The sequence below is a fragment of the Mobula hypostoma genome, chromosome 7 (genome assembly GCF_963921235.1).
Source record: "Mobula hypostoma chromosome 7, sMobHyp1.1, whole genome shotgun sequence".
Taxonomy (NCBI): domain Eukaryota; kingdom Metazoa; phylum Chordata; class Chondrichthyes; order Myliobatiformes; family Myliobatidae; genus Mobula; species Mobula hypostoma.
Window position 1 is genome coordinate 76,794,250 of NC_086103.1, and position 21,132 is coordinate 76,815,381.

At 48.4% G+C, this 21,132-nt stretch overlaps 1 protein-coding gene across 1 annotated transcript in view; it reads left to right on the top strand.

Annotated features, from left to right (window-relative positions):
* shtn3 (shootin 3) overlaps positions 1–21,132 on the top strand; it is a 209,511-nt gene that overhangs the window by 125,803 nt on the left and 62,576 nt on the right. Inside the window, exons 4-7 of the mRNA XM_063053651.1 lie at positions 12,497–12,591; positions 12,889–13,045; positions 14,362–14,459; positions 17,237–17,318. Of these exons, the coding sequence (XP_062909721.1) occupies positions 12,497–12,591; positions 12,889–13,045; positions 14,362–14,459; positions 17,237–17,318 (432 nt within the window). The remainder of the gene's footprint in view (positions 1–12,496; positions 12,592–12,888; positions 13,046–14,361; positions 14,460–17,236; positions 17,319–21,132) is intronic.

Sequence of the window (21,132 nt, forward strand, 5' to 3'; positions counted from 1 at the left end):
GGGGGTTTTTGGCGGGGAGTCGGAGGAGAGACGAGGAGGACAGTGGACGTGTGGGGGTTTTTGGCGGGGAGTCGGAGGAGAGACTGGGAGGACGGTGGACATGTGGGGGTTTTTGATGGGGAGTCGGATGAGAGACGGGGAGGATGGTGGATGTGTGGGGGTTTTTGGTGGGGAGTCGGAGGAGAGACAGGGAGGACGGTGGACATGTGTGGGTTTTTGGCGGGGAGTCGGAGGAGAGACGAGGAGGACGGTGGACGTGTGGGGGTTTTTGGCGGGGAGTCGGAGGAGAAACAGAGAGGATGGTGAATGTGCGAGGGTGTTTGGCGGGGAGTCGAACGGGAGACGGGGAGGACGGGGGATGTGCGGGGGTTTTTGGTGGGGAGTCGGACAGGAGACGGAGAGGATGGTGGACGGGGTTTTTGGCGGTGAGTCGGAGGAGAGACGAGGAGGACAGTGGATGTGCGGGGGTTTTTGGCGGGGAGTCGGACTGGAGACGGGGAGGACGGTGGATGGGGTTTTTGGTGGGCAGTCGGAGGAGAGATGGGGAGGATGGTGGATGTGTGGGGGTTTTTGATGGGGAGTCGGATGAGAGACGGGGAGGATGGTGGATGTGTGGGGGTTTTTGGTGGGGAGTCGGAGGAGAGACAGGGAGGACGGTGGACATGTGGGGGTTTTTGGCGGGGAGTCAGACGGCAGATGGGGCGGACGGTGGACGTGCGGGGGTTTTTGGCGGGGAGTCGGAGGAGAGACGAGGAGGACGGTGGACGTGTGGGGGTTTTTGGCGGGGAGTCGAAGGAGAGACAGAGAGGATGGTGAATGTGCGAGGGTTTTTGGCGGGGAGTCAGACGGGAGACGGGGAGGACGGTGGATGTGCGGGGGTTTTTGGTGGGGAGTCGGACAGGAGACGGAGAGGACGGTGGACGGGATTTTTGGCGGGGAGTCGGAGGAGAGACGGGGAGGATGGTGGACATGTGGGGTTTTTTGGTGGGGAGTCGGATGAGAGATGGGGAAGACGGCAGATGTGCGGGGGTTTTTGGCGGGGAGTCGGAGGAGAGACGGAGAGGACGGTGGACGGGGTTTTCGGTGGGGAGTCGGAGGAGAGACGGGGAGGACGGTGGACGTGCGGGGGTTTTTGGGGGTTGTCGGAGGAGAGATGGGGAGGACGGTGGACGTGCGGGGTTTTTTGACGGGGAGTTGGAGGAGAGACGAGGAGGACGGTGGATGGGGTTTTTGGCGGTGAGTCGAAGGAGAGATGGGGAGGACGGTGGATGTGCGGGGGTTTTTGGCGGGGAGTCGGATGGGAGACGCGGAGGACGGTGGATGTGCGGGGGTTTTTGGTGGGCAGTCGAAGGAGAGATGGGGAGGATGGTGGATGTGTGGGGGTTTTTGGCGGGGAGACGGAGGAGAGACGAGGAGGACAGTGGACGTGTGGGGATTTTTGGCGGGTAGTCGGAGGAGAGACGAGGAGGACAGTGGACGTGTTGGGGTTTTTGGCGGGGTGTCGGAGGAGAGACAGGGAGGACGGTGGACATGTGGGGGTTTTTGATGGGGAGTCGGATGAGAGACGGGGAGGATGGTGGATGTGTGGGGGTTTTTGGTGGGGAGTCGGAGGAGAGACAGGGAGGACGGTGGACATGTGGGGGTTTTTGGCGGGGAGTCGGAGGAGAGACAGAGAGGATGATGAATGTGCGAGGGTGTTTGGCGGGGAGTCGAGCGGGAGACGGGGAGGACGGTGGATGTGCGGGGGTTTTTGGTGGGGAGTCGGACAGGAGACGGAGAGGATGGTGGATGGGGTTTTTGGCGGTGAGTCGGAGGAGAGACGAGGAGGACGGTGGATGTGCGGGGGTTTTTGGCGGGGAGTCGGACTGGAGACGGGGAGGACGGTGGATGGGGTTTTTGGTGGGCAGTCGGAGGAGAGATGGGGAGGATGGTGGATGTGTGGGGGTTTTTGATGGGGAGTCGGATGAGAGACGGGGAGGATGGTGGATGTGTGGGGGTTTTTGGTGGGGAGTCGGAGGAGAGACAGGGAGGACGGTGGACATGTGAGGGTTTTTGGCGGGGAGTCAGACGGGAGATGGGGCGGACGGTGGACGTGTGGGGGTTTTTGGCGGGGAGTCGGAGGAGAGACAGAGAGGATGGTGAATGTGCGAGGGTTTTTGGCGGGGAGTCAGACGGGAGACGGGGAGGACGGTGGATGTGCGGGGGTTTTTGGTGGGGAGTCGGATGAGAGATGGGGAAGACGCCAGATGTGCGGGGGTTTTTGGCGGGGAGTCGGAGGAGAGACGGAGAGGACGGTGGACGGGGTTTTCGGTGGGGAGTCGGAGGAGAGACGGGGAGGACGGTGGACGTGCGGGGTTTTTGGTGGTTGTCGGAGGAGAGATGGGGAGGACGGTGGACGTGCGGGGTTTTTTGACGGGGAGTTGGAGGAGAGACGAGGAGGACGGTGGATGGGGTTTTTGGCGGTGAGTCGGAGGAGAGATGGGGAGGACGGTGGATGTGCGGGGGTTTTTGGCGGGGAGTGGGACGGGAGACGCGGAGGACGGTGGATGTGTGGGGGTTTTTGGTGAGGAGTCGGAGGAGAGACGGGGAGGATGGTGGACATGTGGGGGTTTTTGATGGTGAGTCGGACGGGAGACGCGGAGGACGGTGGACGTGCGGGGGTTTTTGGTGGGCAGTCGGAGGAGAGATGGGGAGGATGGTGGATGTGTGGGGGTTTTTGGCGGGGAGACGGAGGAGAGACGAGGAGGACAGTGGACGTGTGGGGGTTTTTGGCGGGGAGTCGGAGGAGAGACGAGGAGGACAGTGGACATGTGGGGGTTTTTGATGGGGAGTCGGATGAGAGACGGGGAGGATGGTGGATGTGTGGGGGCTTTTGGTGGGGAGTCGGAGGAGAGACAGGGAGGACGGTGGACATGTGGGGGTTTTTGGCGGGGAGTCGGAGGAGAGACGAGGAGGATGGTGGACGTGTGGGGGTTTTTGGCAGGGAGTCGGAGGAGAGACGGAGCGGACGGTGGACGGGGTTTTCGGTGGGGAGTCGGAGGAGAGATGGGGAGGACGGTGGACGTGCGGGGGTTTTTGGGGGTTGTCGGAGGAGAGATGGGGAGGACGGTGGACGTGCGGGGTTTTTTGACGGGGAGTTGGAGGAGAGACGAGGAGGACGGTGGATGGGGTTTTTGGCGGTGAGTCGGAGGAGAGATGGGGAGGACGGTGGATGTGCGGGGGTTTTTGGCAGGGAGTCGGACGGGAGACGCGGAGGACGGTGGATGTGTGGGGGTTTTTGGTGAGGTGTTGGAGGAGAGACGGGGAGGATGGTGGACATGTGGGGGTTTTTGATGGTGAGTCGGACGGGAGATGCGGAGGACGGTGGACGTGCGGGGGTTTTTGGGGGTTGTCGGAGGAGAGATGGGGAGGACGGTGGACGTGCGGGGTTTTTTGACGGGGAGTTGGAGGAGAGACGAGGAGGACGGTGGATGGGGTTTTTGGCGGTGTGTCGGAGGAGAGATGGGGAGGACGGTGGATGTGCGGGGGTTTTTGGCGGGGAGTCGGATGGGAGACGCGGAGGACGGTGGATGTGTGGGGGTTTTTGGTGGGCAGTCGGAGGAGAGATGGGGAGGATGGTGGATGTGTGGGGGTTTTTGGCGGGGAGACGGAGGAGAGACGAGGAGGACAGTGGACGTGTGGGGATTTTTGGCGGGGAGTCGGAGGAGAGACGAGGAGGACAGTGGACGTGTTGGGGTTTTTGGCGGGGAGTCGGAGGAGAGACAGGGAGGACGGTGGACATGTGGGGGTTTTTGATGGGGAGTCGGATGAGAGACGGAGAGGATGGTGGACGGGGTTTTCGGTGGGGAGTCGGAGGAGAGACAGGGAGGACGGTGGACGTGCGGGGGTTTTTGGGGGTTGTCGGAGGAGAGATGGGGAGGACGGTGGACGTGCGGGGTTTTTTGACGGGGAGTTGGAGGAGAGACGAGGAGGACGGTGGATGGGGTTTTTGGCGGTGAGTCGGAGGAGAGATGGGGAGGACGGTGGATGTGCGGGGGTTTTTGGCGGGGAGTCGGACGGGAGACGCGGAGGACGGTGGATGTGTGGGGGTTTTTGGTGAGGAGTCGGAGGAGAGACGGGGAGGATGGTGGACATGTGGGGGTTTTTGATGGTGAGTCGGACGGGAGACGCGGAGGACGGTGGACGTGCGGGGGTTTTTGGTGGGCAGTCGGAGGAGAGATGGGGAGGATGGTGGATGTGTGGGGGTTTTTGGCGGGGAGACGGAGGAGAGACGAGGAGGACAGTGGACGTGTGGGGGTTTTTGGCGGGGAGTCGGAGGAGAGACTGGGAGGACGGTGGACATGTAGGGGTTTTTGGCGGGGAGTCGGAGGAGAGACGAGGAGGACGGTGGACATGTGGGGGTTTTTGGCGGGGAGTCGGAGGAGAGACAGAGAGGATGGTGAATGTGCGAGGGTGTTTGGCGGGGAGTCGAACGGGAGACGGAGAGGACGGTGGACGGGATTTTTGGCGGGGAGTCGGAGGAGAGACGGGGAGGATGGTGGACATGTGGGGGTTTTTGGCGGGGAGTCGGAGGAGAGACGAGGAGGACAGTGGACGTGTGGGGGTTTTTGGCGGGGAGTCGGAGGAGAGACGGAGAGGACGGTGGACGGGGTTTTCGGTGGGGAGTCGTTGGAGAGACGGGGAGGACAGTGGATGTGCGGGGGTTTTTGGGGGTTGTCGGAGGAGAGATGGGGAGGACGGTGGACGTGCGGGGTTTTTTGACGGGGAGTTGGAGGAGAGACGAGGAGGACGGTGGATGGGGTTTTTGGCGGTGAGTCGGAGGAGAGATGGGGAGGACGGTGGATGTGCGGGGGTTTTTGGCGGGGAGTCGGACGGGAGACGGAGAGGATGGTGATGGGGTTTTTGGCGGTGAGTCGGAGGAGAGACGAGGACGGCGGATGTGCGGGGGTTTTTGGCGGGGAGTCGGACTGGAGACGGGGAGGACGGTGGATGGGGTTTTTGGTGGGCAGTCGGAGGAGAGATGGGGAGGATGGTGGATGTGTGGGGGTTTTTGATGGGGAGTCGGATGAGAGACGGGGAGGATGGTGGATGTGTGGGGGTTTTTGGTGGGGAGTCGGAGGAGAGACAGGGAGGACGGTGGACATGTGGGGGTTTTTGGCGAGGAGTCAGACGGGAGATGGGGAGGACGGTGGACGTGCGGGGGTTTTTGGCGGGGAGTCGGAGGAGAGACGAGGAGGACGGTGGACGTGTGGGGGTTTTTGGCGGGGAGTCGAAGGAGAGACAGAGAGGATGGTGAATGTGCGAGGGTTTTTGGCGGCGAGTCGGACGGGAGACGGGGAGGACGGTGGATGTGCGGGGGTTTTTGGTGGGGAGTTGGACAGGAGACGGGGAGGACGGTGGACGGGATTTTTGGCAGGGAGTTGGAGGAGAGACGGGGAGGACGGTGGACATGTGGGGGTTTTTGGCGGGGAGTCGGAGGAGAGACGAGGAGGACGGTGGACGTGTGGGGGTTTTTGGCGGGGAGTCTGAGGAGAGACGGAGAGGACGGTGGACGGGGTTTTCGGTGGGGAGTCGGAGGAGAGATGGGGAGGACGGTGGACGTGCGAGGTTTTTTGACGGGGAGTTGGAGGAGAGACGAGGAGGACGGTGGATGGGGTTTTTGGCGGTGAGTCGGAGGAGAGATGGGGAGGATGGTGGATGTGTGGGGGTTTTTGATGGGGAGTCGGATGAGAGACGGGGAGGATGGTGGATTTGTGGGGGTTTTTGGTGGGGAGTCGGAGGAGAGACAGGGAGGACGGTGGACATGTGGGGGTTTTTGGCGGGGAGTCAGACGGGAGATGGGGAGGACGGTGGACGTGCGGGGGTTTTTGGCGGGGAGTCAGACGGGAGATGGGGAGGACGGTGGACGTGCGGGGGTTTTTGGCGGGGAGTCGGAGGAGAGACGAGGAGGACGGTCGACGTGTGGGGGTTTTTGGCGGGGAGTCGAAGGAGAGACAGAGAGGATGGTGAATGTGCGAGGGTTTTTGGCGGGGAGTCGGACGGGAGACGGGGAGGACGGTGGATGTGCGGGGGTTTTTGGTGGGGAGTTGGACAGGAGACGGAGAGGACGGTGGACGGGATTTTTGGCGGGGAGTCGGAGGAGAGACGGGGAGGATGGTGGACATGTGGGGGTTTTTGGCGGGGAGTCCGAGGAGAGACGAGGAGGACGGTGGACGTGTGGGGGTTTTTGGCGTGGAGTCGGAGGAGAGACGGAGAGGACGGTGGACGGGGTTTTCGGTAGGGAGTCGGAGGAGAGACGGGGAGGACGGTGGACGTGCGGGGGTTTTTGGGGGTTGTCGGAGGAGAGATGGGGAGGACGGTGGACGTGCGGGGTTTTTTGACGGGGAGTTGGAGGAGAGACGAGGAGGACGGTGGATGGGGTTTTTGGCGGTGAGTCGGAGGAGAGATGGGGAGGATGGTGGATGTGTGGGGGTTTTTGGTGGGGAGTCGGAGGAGAGACAGGGAGGACGGTGGACATGTGGGGGTTTTTGGCGGGGAGTCAGACGGGAGATGGGGCGGACGGTGGACGTGCGGGGGTTTTTGGCGGGGAGTCGGAGGAGAGACGAGGAGGACGGTGGACGTGTGGGGGTTTTTGGCGGGGAGTCGAAGGAGAGACAGAGAGGATGGTGAATGTGTGAGGGTTTTTGGCGGGGAGTCGGACGGGAGTCGGGGAGGACGGTGGATGTGCGGGGGTTTTTGGTGGGGAGTCGGACAGGAGACGGAGAGGACGGTGGACGGGATTTTTGGCGGGGAGTCGGAGGAGAGACGGGGAGGATGGTGGATGTGTGGGGATTTTTGATGGGGAGTCGGATGAGAGACGGGGAGGATGGTGGATGTGTGGGGGTTTTTGGTGGGGAGTCGGAGGAGAGACAGGGAGGACGGTGGACATGTGGGGGTTTTTGGCGGGGAGTCAGACGGGAGATGGGGCGGACGGTGGACGTGCGGGGGTTTTTGGCGGGGAGTCGGAGGAGAGACGAGGAGGACGGTGGACGTGTGGGGGTTTTTGGCGGGGAGTCGAAGGAGAGACAGAGAGGATGGTGAATGTGCGAGGGTTTTTGGCGGGGAGTCGGACGGGAGTCGGGGAGGACGGTGGATGTGCGGGGGTTTTTGGTGGGGAGTCGGACAGGAGACGGAGAGGACGGTGGACGGGATTTTTGGCGGGGAGTCGGAGGAGAGACGGGGAGGATGGTGGACATGTGGGGGTTTTTGGTGGGGAGTCGGATGAGAGATGGGGAAGACGGCAGATGTGCGGGGGTTTTTGGCGGGGAGTCGGAGGAGAGATGAGGAGGACGGTGGACGTGCGGGGGTTTTTGGTGGGGAGTCGGAGGAGAGACGAGGAGGACGGTGGATGGGTTTTTGGTGGGGAGTTGGAAGAGAGACGAGGAGGACAGCGGACGTGCGAAAAGGCTCCGATCGATCACTCCGGGTGGTCCCGAGCCGCGAGTCGACAGGGTCCAGGTGGTCGCCAGGGATTTCTGAGCTCCAACTTGTACACGAAGAACTTGGACTTTGATAAGTCCGGCACCTTTTTTTCCCCATTATTTCCTTTTCTGTATCGAACCGATATTAATTTCATAGACGTAGCAATACCTATAACGTGTACTTGGTAAGACGTACTGTGTGTGCTGGCTGATGATTGATGTGTGGGATTGATTTGGGTGGAAGTGGTACAGCAACCGACCCAGCGGGAAGTGTTCAGGCTAGTGCCAGGCGGGAATCCCCCTATACATATACGAGCCAATATAGCTGAGCGTTACATAGTGTAAAAACAGGAATAATACATACTAAAAAAAGTGAGCTAGTATTCTTAGGTTCAATGTCCATTTAGAAATCAGATGGCAGAGGGAAAGAAGCTGTTCCTGAATTGCTGAGTGTGTGTTTCAGGCTTCTATACCTCTTTCCCGATGGTAACAATGAGAAGAGGGCATGTCCTGGGTGCTGGGGGTCCTTAACAATAGATATTGCCTTTCTGAGGCACTGCTCCTTGAAGATGTATGGAGACTGGTACTCAAGATGGAGTTGACTAATTTTACTGCTTTCTGTAGCTTCTTTCAGTCCTGTGCAGTAGCCCCCCCCCACCGCCCCCATACCAGACAGTGATGCAGCCTGTCAGAATGCTGTCCATGGTACATCTATAGAAGTTTTTGAGTGTTTTAGGTGACAAACCAAATCTCTTCAAACTGCTAAATAAGTATTGCCACTGTCTTGCCTTCTTTATAGCTGCATCGATATGTTGGGACAAGATTAGATTCTCAGAGATCTTGATACCCTGGAACTTGAAATTGCTCACTCTCTCCACTTCTGATCCCTCCATGAAGACAGGTTTGTGTTCCCTCATCTTACACTTCCTGAAGTCGATAATCAGCTCCTTCGTCTTACTGACATTGAGTGCAAGGTTGTTGCTGCGTGAGACACCACTCTGAAATTCTACCAACAATGGTTGTATCATCAGCAAATTTATAGGTGGCATTTGAGCTATACCTAGCCACACAGTCATGGGTATAGTGGGAGTAGAGCAGTGGGCTAAGCACACACCCCTGAGGTGTGCCAGGGTTGATCGTCAGTGAGGAGGAGATATTGTCACCAATCTGCATAGATTGTGGTCTTCCGGTTAGGAAGTCAAGAATCCAATTGCAGAGGGAGGTACAGAGGCCCAGGTTTTGTAGTTTTTTGATCAGGACTGTGGGACTGATGGTGTTAAATGCAGAGCCATAGTCAATAAACAGCATTCTGATATAGGTATATGTATTGTCCAGGTGATCTAAGGTCGCGTGAAGAGCAATTGAGACTGCGTCTGGCGTAGGTCTATTAGATAGGCACATTGCAGTAGATCCAGATCCTTACTGAGGCAGGAGTTCATTCTAGGTATGACCAACCTCTCAAAGCAATTCATCACTGTAGATGTGAGTGCTATTGGGCAATAATCATTAAGGCAGCTCACATTACTCTTCTAGGCACTGGTATAATTGTTGACTTTTTGAAGCAGGTGGAAATTCCTGACCGTAGCAGTGAGAGGTTGAAAATGCCCTTGAATACTCCTGCCAGTTGGTTGACAAAAGTTTCCAGAACTTTACCATGTACTCTATTGAGGCAAGTCACCTTGCGAGGGTTCACTCTCCTTGAAGACAGCCTGGCATCGGCCTCCGAGACAGAGATCACAGGGTCACCAGGTGCAGCAGGGATCTTCACAGATGTAGTTTTATTCTCCCTTTCGAAGCGGGCATAGAAGGTGTTGACCTCATCTGGTAGTGAAGCATCACTGCCATTCATGCTTTGGGGTTTTTCTTTGCAGGAAGTAATGTCCTGCAAACCCTGCCAGAGTTGTCGTTCATCTGATGTCGCCTCCAACCTCATTCAGAATTGTTTCTTTGCTCTTGAAATAGCCCTCCGTTTATCATCCCAGGTTTTCTTGTTCAGACCTGGGTTGCCAGACTTAAATCCACAGATCTAACCCTCAGCAGATGACAAACCTCCTTGTTCATCCATGGTTTTTGGTTCGGGAAAGTACAGCAAGTTTTTTTGGGCACACACTCATCCACACAGGTTTTAATGAAGTTGGTAACAACTGTGGCATACTCATCCAGATTTAAAGATGAATCCCTGAATACAGTCCAGTCCACCGATTCAAGCCAGTCCTGTAGGTGCTCCTGTGCTTCCCTTGTCCATACCTTCTTGGTCCTCACTGCTGGTGCTGCAGTCTTCAGTCTCTGTCTATACTCAGGGAGTAGAAGTACAGCCAGGTGATCAGACTTCCCGAAGTGAGGGCGTGGAATAGCACGGTAGGCATTCTCGATGGTGGTGTAGCAGTGGTCTAGTGTGTTGTTTCCTCCAGTACTACAAGAGATCTGTTGATGGTAATTGCTTAATGATTTTTTTCAGACTGGCCTGTTTAAAATTCCCCAACACAATGGTGAAGGCGTTAGGGTGCGCTGTTTGGTGCATGCTGATCCCATTGCTGAGACCATCTAGAGCATGCTCGACATTGGCCTGAGGTGGAACTTAAACCTCTACCAAAATGATCCTGGAGATCTCCCGCGGTAGATAAAATGGACGGCTCTTTATTGCAAGATATTCCAGACCTGGTGAGCAAAATTGGGACATCACCGACACATTAATACACCATGAGGAGTTAATCATGAGGCATACATCACCACCTCTGCTTTTGAAAGACTCGACAGTCCTATCCTGACTGTGTATAGTGAACCCGTCAATCTGAACCACTGCATCCGTATGTAAGGGGTTAACCAGCATTCCATTAAGCAGAGGACGTAAGCAGCCCTAACACCACTCTGATACAGCACCCCAGCTCTGAGGTCTTCGATTTTTTTTACTAGAGACTGTACGTTTGCCAGCAAGATAGATGGTACTGGAAGTTGAAAACTCCGTTTTCTTAAATGCACTTGTATCCCTGACTGGCAGCCATGTTTCCTATAAGGAATCTGGAGAGAAGTATACCCACAACCTGCATTGTTTCCATCAGTTTTAGGCAGCGATAGATTATTCAATCACATTGAGGCATCTTTATTAACTGAACAGTCCTTGGAAGCATTTGTGATTCTCAGCTGTAACAGGCTGAAATGGGAATATTTAATTGTACCCATCGAGCTGTGCTGCACAAGATCACCTTCAAAGCGCCCCAGAAGTAAATCTAATTTTGCAATGAAAAGTTTAAATAAAATTATAAAAATAAAAACTTAAAAATTAAATTGCAGACATTAAAAATTGTTTTCTAACTGTAGCAAAACGTAACCTGAAATAGAAGAGTGGAGAGAAAATTAAGGCTCTTCCTTAATGAATGGGAAATACTTCACTAGCTCCTAGAAAGGAACAGGGATGTTGGGTTAAGTTAATGGACCAGTAGCTCAGGGGGCAAATTTGCAACCTGGAAACCTTCATTCAAATTCCACTGGCAGCTGTGGAATTTAAAGTCTGAACAATAACCTGGAATTATACTAGAAAGCAGCACCTTTTATCTCTGTTTCAAACTTGTATGCAAACTCAACCCTTGGTTCTTCCATGATAGACTAGATTATTAAACTTTCGTCAACTTCTGGGTAGATGGATCATGGACCACCTTTAGTTTACAGCCAAACAGCCCACAAACGTAGGTACAGTTTGTAACACTCCCTATTGTAGATACGACTGTCCCACCAGTGATGGAGAAACAGAGATGTTTCCAAGTCAGGATAATGATGGGTTTGGAGTGGTGGTGTTCCAATATTCTGCTGCCTTGTTCTTATTGGTTATTGAGTCAACGGGCCTGGGAGCTGTTGCTGTAGAAGCCTGGGCAAGTAACTGTTGCAGTACAGAGCAATGGTTCAGAAGGAAATGAATGATTAGGATGGTGGTCAGGGTTCCCATCAAGCAGGCTGTTTTGTCCTGAATAAAACTGAGGTTCCTGAGAGGTATTGGAGCTCTACTCATACCAGTAAGGTATATAAATTTCAGACTTATGCCCTGTAGATGTTGATCCAATCACAAACAAGAGAAAATCTGCATATGCTGGAAATCCGAGCAACACACATAAAATGCTGGAGGAACTCAGCAGGCCAGGCAGCATCTAGGCAAAGAGTACAGTCGGGAGGGTTTCTTTTCCTAGATGCTGCCTGGCCTGCTGAGTTCCTCCAGCATTTTGTGTGTGTTGCCCCGTAGATGTTAGAAAGGTTTTGTAGGGTCAGAAGGTGAGTCACTTGCCCATGATATTCAAACTCTGACCTACTCTTTGAAGTTCTAGTCAATGGTGATCTTCAGGATGTTGATGGCATGAGACTTCACAATGATGATGCCATTGAATTTCTAAGATAGTTAGATTCTCATGTTGAAGTTGGTCATTGCCTGGCACTTGTTGGTGCAGATGTTACTTACCATTTATCAGCCCATACCTAAACACTGTCCAGATCTAGCTCCACATAGGCATGGACTGCTTAATTTTCTGAAGCATTGCAAATGGATGTTATGTATTCATCAGTAAACATCCCTTTTTCTGGTCTCATGATGAACGGAAAGTAATTGATGAAGCAGTTGAAGATGATTGGGTCTAGGACACTGCCCTGAGAAACTCCTGCCAAGATGTACTGGGCTGGAAATATTAACCTCCAACAACTACAGTCATCTTCCTTTATGAGGCTCATATGATTGAAAGCGCAGTAATGTCAATGAATGTGTAATATACTGTATGTTTATTATTTGCAAATTGGAAAGTGATAGGTTCTCCCTTCACCTTTTTTGTATTTCAACTGCATTTTGTAATAGATTCACACTCTGCAGTGTAATATTTTCTGAGATAATAGAAAGCGATGGGATCATCCAACTTCAACAAGCACATTTGTGTGTTTCCGAGGATCAAGTGGCAAACTAAGACTGCTGTCAATTACTGTTACAGATTAATGAACTTCTTTAGGTTTCCTGAAAAGAGAGAGAGGGTGATTTTGATGAATTAACCTATCCCTTCTCACAGTTTCACAGATGGTTATAGAAGAAGTCAATGCTCTTCACACACAATTAGAGATTGAAAAATCCTGTCGAGAGAATGCGGAAGTCTTAGCTACCAAGGTAACAATACCTCTTATTAAACTCGTGCTTCTAAAGTGGGGGGGGGGGGACAATGAACGGGAGCTTTAGAATGGTCAAACGTTCTCAGTCTAATTAGGCATGGAATAAAACTGAATGCAGAATCCGTATTAAATACTTATCAGTATTCAGAGATTTGAGGAAATATCAGAAATTGTCTTCAGAGTGAAGTTAAGTGCATGAATAGTGAAACGTCTTGCTTCTTATGACATTCCAGGTCACAAAGTGCTTTTTTTGTGTGGTTATGATGATCTTTCATCCAAAGACTTATTATTGCAGCTCAGTCATGAAAACAAGAAGCTGAAGTACCTCAGCCTAACATCACGAGTGTGCCTCGATGACCTTTTGCCCAGCATCTCAGATTGCGGTGCTACAGAGGAGGAGCCACAGGACACCAGCCCTGACCCCTACATTCAGTATCAGCAGCAGGTTAAAGGTGAATACCGATTCCTGTGCTAAAACGAGAAGCGGAGGAGGAAATATTTCCCACCTGCAATGTGGCAGGGAATTGAGGCAGGGTTCATATATTTTAGGGAACTGACAGAAGTATTAGCTGTGAGTTGTAGATGTTATTTTTCACCCAAGGTGTAGTTGGGTGTTTGCAACTTACTGCCTTAAATGCTGGTGGAAACAAAGTCTTATGACATTTAAAAAATATTGGGATGAACACTTAAAGAAAAAGATTTAAGATTGGGAACAGAATGCCAGGAATGATCTAAATAACTCACTTTCTTTGTGAATACAACTGTCTGAATGGCTTCCTTGTATGATGTAAACATTTGATCCGCAATTTGCAGGGTGTGGATTGTGCGTACTCAGATCTTTGGGTATCCAGGTGTTACTTGGACTATCCACTTGAAAGACAAAAGTTGGGCGTCACAGAGTTTGAACAAGAGGTCCCAGCGCTCAGTAGTTTTCATAATTTACCACAGACTTGAATTACTCGAGGAGTGTTCCCAGCCTTGCCTATTATTGCTGTTGGGTATGCATCAATGTCAGGTTTACCAACACTACTGCACCAGTACCACAGCGTCACATGAAGCAAGGAGAAGGGTACACTTAACAGTTGTGAAATATCATTCATGTCATCAGGCTTCAATCATTTCATAACAAAGTGTGGCCAAAAATATCCACTTCCTCCAGCTGACCCCGTGCATAATTTAGTTGTTCATGAGTTATAAATCTTAAGGCCAAGTTGAGTAATTGGGCAGGTGTTACAACCAAGAGCTTTACAGTAATTCCATTGACCAGAAGCCTCTATTTTAGAGCCTATAGCATGTTATTGTGCAACATTGGTGAGCAAGCACTCCCCAAAAACCAAATGGTGAGTTGTTTCAGGACCACCTTCAGGATTTAGGATTTATGAAGTGCCTAAAACATTCTTAATTACTCCTCTCTTAACCATCAGTCCTTGGTTCAGAATCAGGTTTAACGTCATGGTATGTGTTTCCTTGTCTTATCCTTCCTGAAGTCCACAATCAATTCTTTGGCTTTGCTGACGTAAAGTGCAAGGTTGTTGCTGCATCAGCACTTAACCAGCTGATCTGTCTCACCCCTGTATGCCTCCTCGTCACCATCTGAAATTCTGCCAATAATAGTTGTGTTGTCAGCAAATTTTACAGATGGTCTTTCAGGTTGCTGAATAAAAATGATGTTCAAGAGGGTCTTGAGATGAACTTCTGATAGATATGGGAAGCTTGAGTGAAGGAGGAATCTGATTGTTTCTTTATCGTGATTTGCCTGTGTCTGCAGATCTGCAGGAGACTGTAACACAGCTGCTGGAGGAAAAGAAACAGCTTGCTGGTCAAGTGCACGAACTACAGAACAATATTGAGGAATTAACCACCAGAGTAAGTGCCTTACAGTTCTGAAGTATGAAAACTGTGTTGTGATTTCTCCCCATTTGCAGAATTAGCCTTAGCAGACTTTTCAAAGGGTAATCATATCCAGGCTAAACTAGCTGGAATGAGCTGACATAGTGAATATTGGATATTGAATATTGAATATTGAATATTGGATAATGAGTTCATACAATGATCTCATGATATGAACAAGCTGCCAGTCAGCCTCTGAGCTACTAATCCTGTGCTCAGTTCCGCTCTGGGCTCTGCAGGTTTAGAATACCGACGCTGTACATTATAGAAATGTTCTGTTCATGAACTACTGGAGGGAATAGTAACCAAATAGATGCAAATCTTTCACATAACCCTTAACCAAAGAACAGCTTGGGCGGGGTGGGGGGGGGCATACAATTCATTAAGTGCTTCAGGTTTCACATGACTTTAACCACCTTATATGTCTATCAAACATTTCCTCCTTTAAGATGCGCTCATTGTTAACCTGTTGCTAGCTGTCAGAGGACAAACAGTAACACTGGACAACAAAGGTTTTGCTTCCCGAATACATTTGGGTGTATCTTATATATTTCAGGCTATGGATCATGAAAATCACCATAAAACTTCCCTAACATGCACCATTTTTTCAAATTGCCTATATTTGTTGTTTCAATTCGTAATTCAAGTCAGAATAACTGATGCCAAGAGTTGTTGGTCCACAAATCAAACAGGTCATCAGTGATAGGCAGTTCGAAGAACTTCTAGTGGGACCAGAGAAAATCACATGGAACGCGTTGAAGGATGTTGCTGAAAATTTTCTTGGCAACTACAGAGCACCAAATTACGTGCAGCTGGTTGATAACATGCTTCAAGCATACAAAACTATGAACATGTCACTACAGATACATTTTCTGCATTTCCGTTTAGAATTCTTCCCTGCAAATCTTGACACTGTCAGTGACGAGCATGGTGAAAGATTTCACCAGGACATTGAGGTCATGGAGAAACGGTATTAGGGCAACTGAAATCCATCAGTCTTGGCTGATTATTGTTGGAGACTTAAATGAGAAGCCTCTGACACTGAGTATAAATGAAAATCATCAACAAAACTTTCTAGCTTAGTTGAACCATTGCAAAACATCAGCATCATTATGCAATTATATGCATTATATTCAATAAAAGTTAATTTCTTGTTTCTCCAAATTCCTATGTGATAGTCTGAAATCATATTTGTTTTTAGCTTCAAGTAGTCTATCATAAACAATAAAGATTTCTGAGGAAGCAACACTTCTGAAAAAAACTTGTTGTCCAGTGTAATCATAGTCCATGAATATATTTATCCTAACATATTTGTGAGAGTCCAATTAGCTGCATGGAAATACAGAATGTTAAAATGTCTCTAGACTTGAACCAACACTGGCAGAATAAAAAAAGCGTTTATAATCACAAAGGTTTTTAAATGTATCCCATCATTGAAGTTCCTCTCACTGTCTACAGCTTGTGAGCTTAATTTAATTAGACTTCGCAGTGTGTCATAAAGATTCAACAGTTTGGGAAGCAGAAGGCACTGGATTTGTCTTCCTTTGTATGCTGACAGATAGGATGCATGACAGATGATCTCACCACCAATTTAAACCTCGCCACAGTAAAATGTTAACTTTCTTATGCATTTTTGAATAACATCTATCTGGTATGTTCAAAATCTAGTTTAGTACTGAAACACTTGAATCTGTGATCTCACATAGCCCATTCTAATGTGTCAGAATTTTGATGAATAATGTGTTCTTTTGGTCATTTATATTCCGTTTGGCTATATTAATATGATGAATCACTGTTCATAGATGTAATATGCATTCCTTTGAGAGATAATTCTTCTTATATAAAATTAATCTTACCTTCAGGTTTCAGAGACATAACTCTTACAAGCAAATGATGCATTTACACAACTTCTTTCATCTTTCAGAACTTTGAGATGCTACATTAAATAATCATTTTTAGATTTATTTCTTTAATTTTATAATCATCTCTATATTTATCCAAAGCCCTAAAGCCATTTAATTTCTCTTCCCCCACTCCCACTCCCACCCATGTTATATCTGGAACTTTTGGTATCAATCAAAAGTAGGCAGAATGGGGCCATGATTAGTGTTTAGTTAAAATAAAGTAGCCTATTTGCTGCTGTCCCAGTCAATGCAGACGTGAGAGGTGAGGATAGACAAACGGATATTGTTACCTGAGGTCTGAGCAGTGGCAGTTTCAGAAACACAAGAGAGGCTACAGGTGCTGGAAATCCAAAGCCACACACGCAAAATGCTGGAGGAACTCAGCAGGTCAGGCAGCATCCGTGGAAATGAATAAACAGTCGACATTTTGGGCTGAGCTCCTTCTTCAGCTGTTTCAGAAAATGTGTGGAAGACAGAAACATAAATGATAGATGGCAAAGTGAATATCATCTATTCACACTACCATCCAGAGTGAAATTTGTTCTTTCTGCATGTTTGCAATTATATGTAATAATGATGAGCAAAGCATCCTCCCCATAGAAATTCAAATGTTTAAACAAATTTAAGATGAATTTGGTAAGTGTAACATAGAGTATTAAGAGTGACCCATCATTCAGATGTGAAGCCCTTTCTTGTCACTGTGTGCGGAGGTATACTTTGGAGCATCATAGATGTGGTGAGCCATGATAGTTTGTGACATCTACAAATCCCTGTGATTCATCTCAGAATAATAAATTTGCTGGATCGGAGGTAATATTAGTGAGACCTGTGTGTACAATTCTTTTTTAGCTGGAGAAAGAACAAGCTGAGATGGAAGAGCTACAGAATGTGCTGGAAAAACAAGCCAAAACAATCAAAAGTTTCAACAGGGGTGAGTTCAAACACTTGGCTGCCCTTCTGGAGAACTATAGTTTCAAATGCACCTGTTTAGTTACCAGTTTATAGCTTGTATCTGAATCACTGGCATATGTCGTGAAATCTGTTGTTATGTGACAGCCCTACATTGCTATGCATAATTATGAAACTGAATCACAGTAAGGTGAGTGTATGTATATGCAAACGTACATGCACATACACACACACACACACACACACACACACACACGCACACACACACACACACACACACACACACACACACACACACACACACACACACACACACACACACAGTTTCTGAATCATTGAGTGTGTCCCTTCAGGCTCCTGTACCTTCTCCCTGATATAACCATATAACAATTACAGCACGGAAACAAGCCATCTCGGCCCTTCTAGTCCGTGCCCAACTCTTACCCTATCCTATTCCCACCGACCTGCACTCAGCCCATAACCCTCCATTCCTTTCCTGTCCATATATCTATCCAATTTAACTTTAAACAACAACGTAGAACCTGCCTCAACCACTTCTGCTGGAAGCTTGTTCCACACAGCTACCACTCTCTGAGTAAAGAAGTTCCCCCTCATGTTACCCCTAAACTTTTGTCCTTTAACTCTCAACTCATGTCCTCTTGTTTGAATCTCCCCTACTCTCAATGGAAAAAGCCTAACCACGACAACTCTATCAATCCCCCTCATAATTTTAAACTCATCTATCAAGTCTCCCCTCAACCTTCTATGCTCCAAAGAATAGAGACCTAACTTGTTCAACCTTTCTCTGTAACTTAGGAGATGAAACCCAGGCAACATTTTAGTAAACTTCCTCTGTAGTCTCTCAATTTTATTGACATCCTTCCTATTCAGTGACCAGAACTGTACACAATACTCCAGATTTGGCCTTACCAATGCCTTAGACAAATTCAACATTACATCCCAACTCCTATACTCAATGCTCTGATTAATAAAGGCCAGTAAACCAAAAGCTTTCTTCACCACCCTATCCACATGAGATTCCATGTTCAGGGAACTATGCACCATTATTCCTAGATCCCTCTGTTCTAAAGCATTCTTTAATGCCCTACCATTTACCATGTATGTCCTATTTTGATTAGTTCTACCAAAATGTAGCATCTCACATTTTTCAGCATTAAACTCCATCTGCCATCTTTCAGCCCACTCTTCTAACTGTCCTAAATCTCTCTGCAAGTTTTGAAAACCTACCTCATCATCAACAACACCACCTATCTTAGTATCATCTGCATATTTACTAATCCAATTTACCACCCCATCATCTAGATCATTAATATATATTACAAACAACATTGGATCCAGTACAGATCCTTGAGGCACACCACTACACACCATCCTCCAATCTGACACACAGTTGTCCACCACTACTCTCTGGCGTCTCCCATCTAGCCACTGCTGAATGCATTTTATGACTTCCATATTAATGCCTAACAATTGAACCTTCCATGTGGAACCTTGTCAAAGGCCTTACTGAAGTCCATATAGACAACATCCACCATTTTACCCTTGTCAACTTATGGTAGCAATGAGAAGAGAGCATGTTCTGGGTGATTGGGTCCTTAATGATGGATGCCGACTTTTTGAGGCTTCGATCCTTGAAGATGTCTTGGATGTTTGGGAGACTAGTGCCTGTGATGGAGCTGACTGAGTTTACAACTTTCTGCAGTTTACTTCAATCCTGTGCAGTGTGTCTCTGCCCCCCCACCCAAAGCAGACGGTGATTCAACTGGTTAGAATGTTCTCCAAGGTACATCTGTAGAAATTTGGGAGAGTCTGAGGCAATGTTCCCTCTAACTTTTAGTAGTCAGTGTGTGCAAAAATCTTATGTTGTGCAAATTTTTTTCCTGTGACAAAAGTATGTGCGCACTGAATGCACACATGGCACAGTTTATGTAGGTTTACAAAATATTTGACATAAAACTGCACAAAACAACAAAATAACATACATATTTAAGTCACTCAGTTATTTTTTCTCTCTCCTGTCTTTGGTATTTACCCATTCTTTGTAAACTTTATCTAGACTAATAGAACTTCCATCCAATTGATAGCTTTTGATTCTCATTAACATATCCAAATGGCATTCACCTAAACGGTTTCTCAGCTTTTTTTTGAGTTGATTCATTAGGCTAAAACCTTGCTCACAGTCCACACCAGCTGCAAGAAAGGTTCCCCCAATGTCCATCAACTGTGCAAGGTCGCAAAACTGTTCATTTTGAAGTACAAATGCCACCATTTGAGCAAAGTTTGAAATCAGTTTGGATTTAATTTTTTCTTGCATGGAAAATTTGAAATCATTAAACTGTCAAACCATTACAGTATTTTCAGCTAGAAAATCATGATATTTTAGACATAAGGCATTAACTTGTTCATCGCCAAATGTGAAGTCACAGTCTGCAATTGCACAGAAATCAAAAGCTGACCATTCTTGTACCTCATCTCCAGGAAACCTTTCTTCTAAATGAACACAAAGACTATTTATAAACGTCAACGGCGAACTTGTATCTACTGTGACGTTTTCTTCACGTTGTTGGCTTAGCAAAATTTTAACTTTGTCACTCCACAAAACACTGTCTTCCAGATACTGCTTTCTCATATTGTTAATTTTGACTCATACAAAATGAAGTGAATCAATCGGTGACGTGCATTACGGTATTTGAAAAACCGACTAACTAGTTAACAAAAACATTTAACTAAAAGATTATTTTCAATAAATATAATTATTAATTACTACGTTATTTTAGGTAACTAACCTTTTGTGCGCACATTGATTTCCTTTGTGCGCTGGTTGAAACACGTGCGTGTGCACACGCGCACAGCTTCGAGGGAACATAGTCTGAGGTGACATCCCAAATCTCCTCAAACTCCTGTGAAATATAACGGCTGCCATGCCTTCTTTACAACTACCTCAATATGTTGAGTTTGTGGTTGATCCATGGAGATGTTGACACCATTGCTCACTCTTTTCAAACCTGACCCCTCTAGGGACTGGAGTGCGTGATCCTTTGTCTCACTCTTTCTGAAGTCCACAATCAATTCTTTGGTTACTCTGTATGGGCACAGTAGTATTCCAATTATATTGCTGGGTTCATAATACAGAGGCAGTAATTAATGACTACTCATGAGCCAAATCCCAGCACAGCAATTCTGAATTTAAATTATTAGGTCCATTAAATCTGGAGAAAAACGCTATATGATGAAACTTGTGCTAGTTTACTGACTGACTCTAGGTAAAGAGATCTGACATTTTTATGGCTCCATTGCAACTGATTGACTATTAATTGCTCTTGAACTAGCCTAATGAACCATTCAGTTGTATTCAAATGTCACCAAAAAGAATAATCAGATCAAAACAAACAGATAACCCTGATGCAACCCAGTTACACAACAAAAATGCACCCAACATTTCAAAGGCCTTTTCACTTATTTCAGATTTCCAGCACCTGAGGGTTCTGTTTGATTTTCCTTTTTGGTGATAGTTAGCAATATGGGCCAAAATTGAGAAAGTTCTCCCAGTATGGTGCTGTCATTCTTTTTCAATCACCTGGATCTTTTTAAATCAGTGAGCCAGGATGTACCCTTTTTCTGTGGAATTATAGACCCAGCAGAAAATCATGTCCAATCAGAGGACTGTGGGAACAAATATCCTTGGAAGTCCATCACATTGACTCTGGACAAAATGAAATCTCATTGCATCAGGTTAAATATGGACAAGGACACCACTGATACCATCTGTTAAGTTTGTTCTTAATAAAAGACAACATTTGCATGGGTTTAAACGC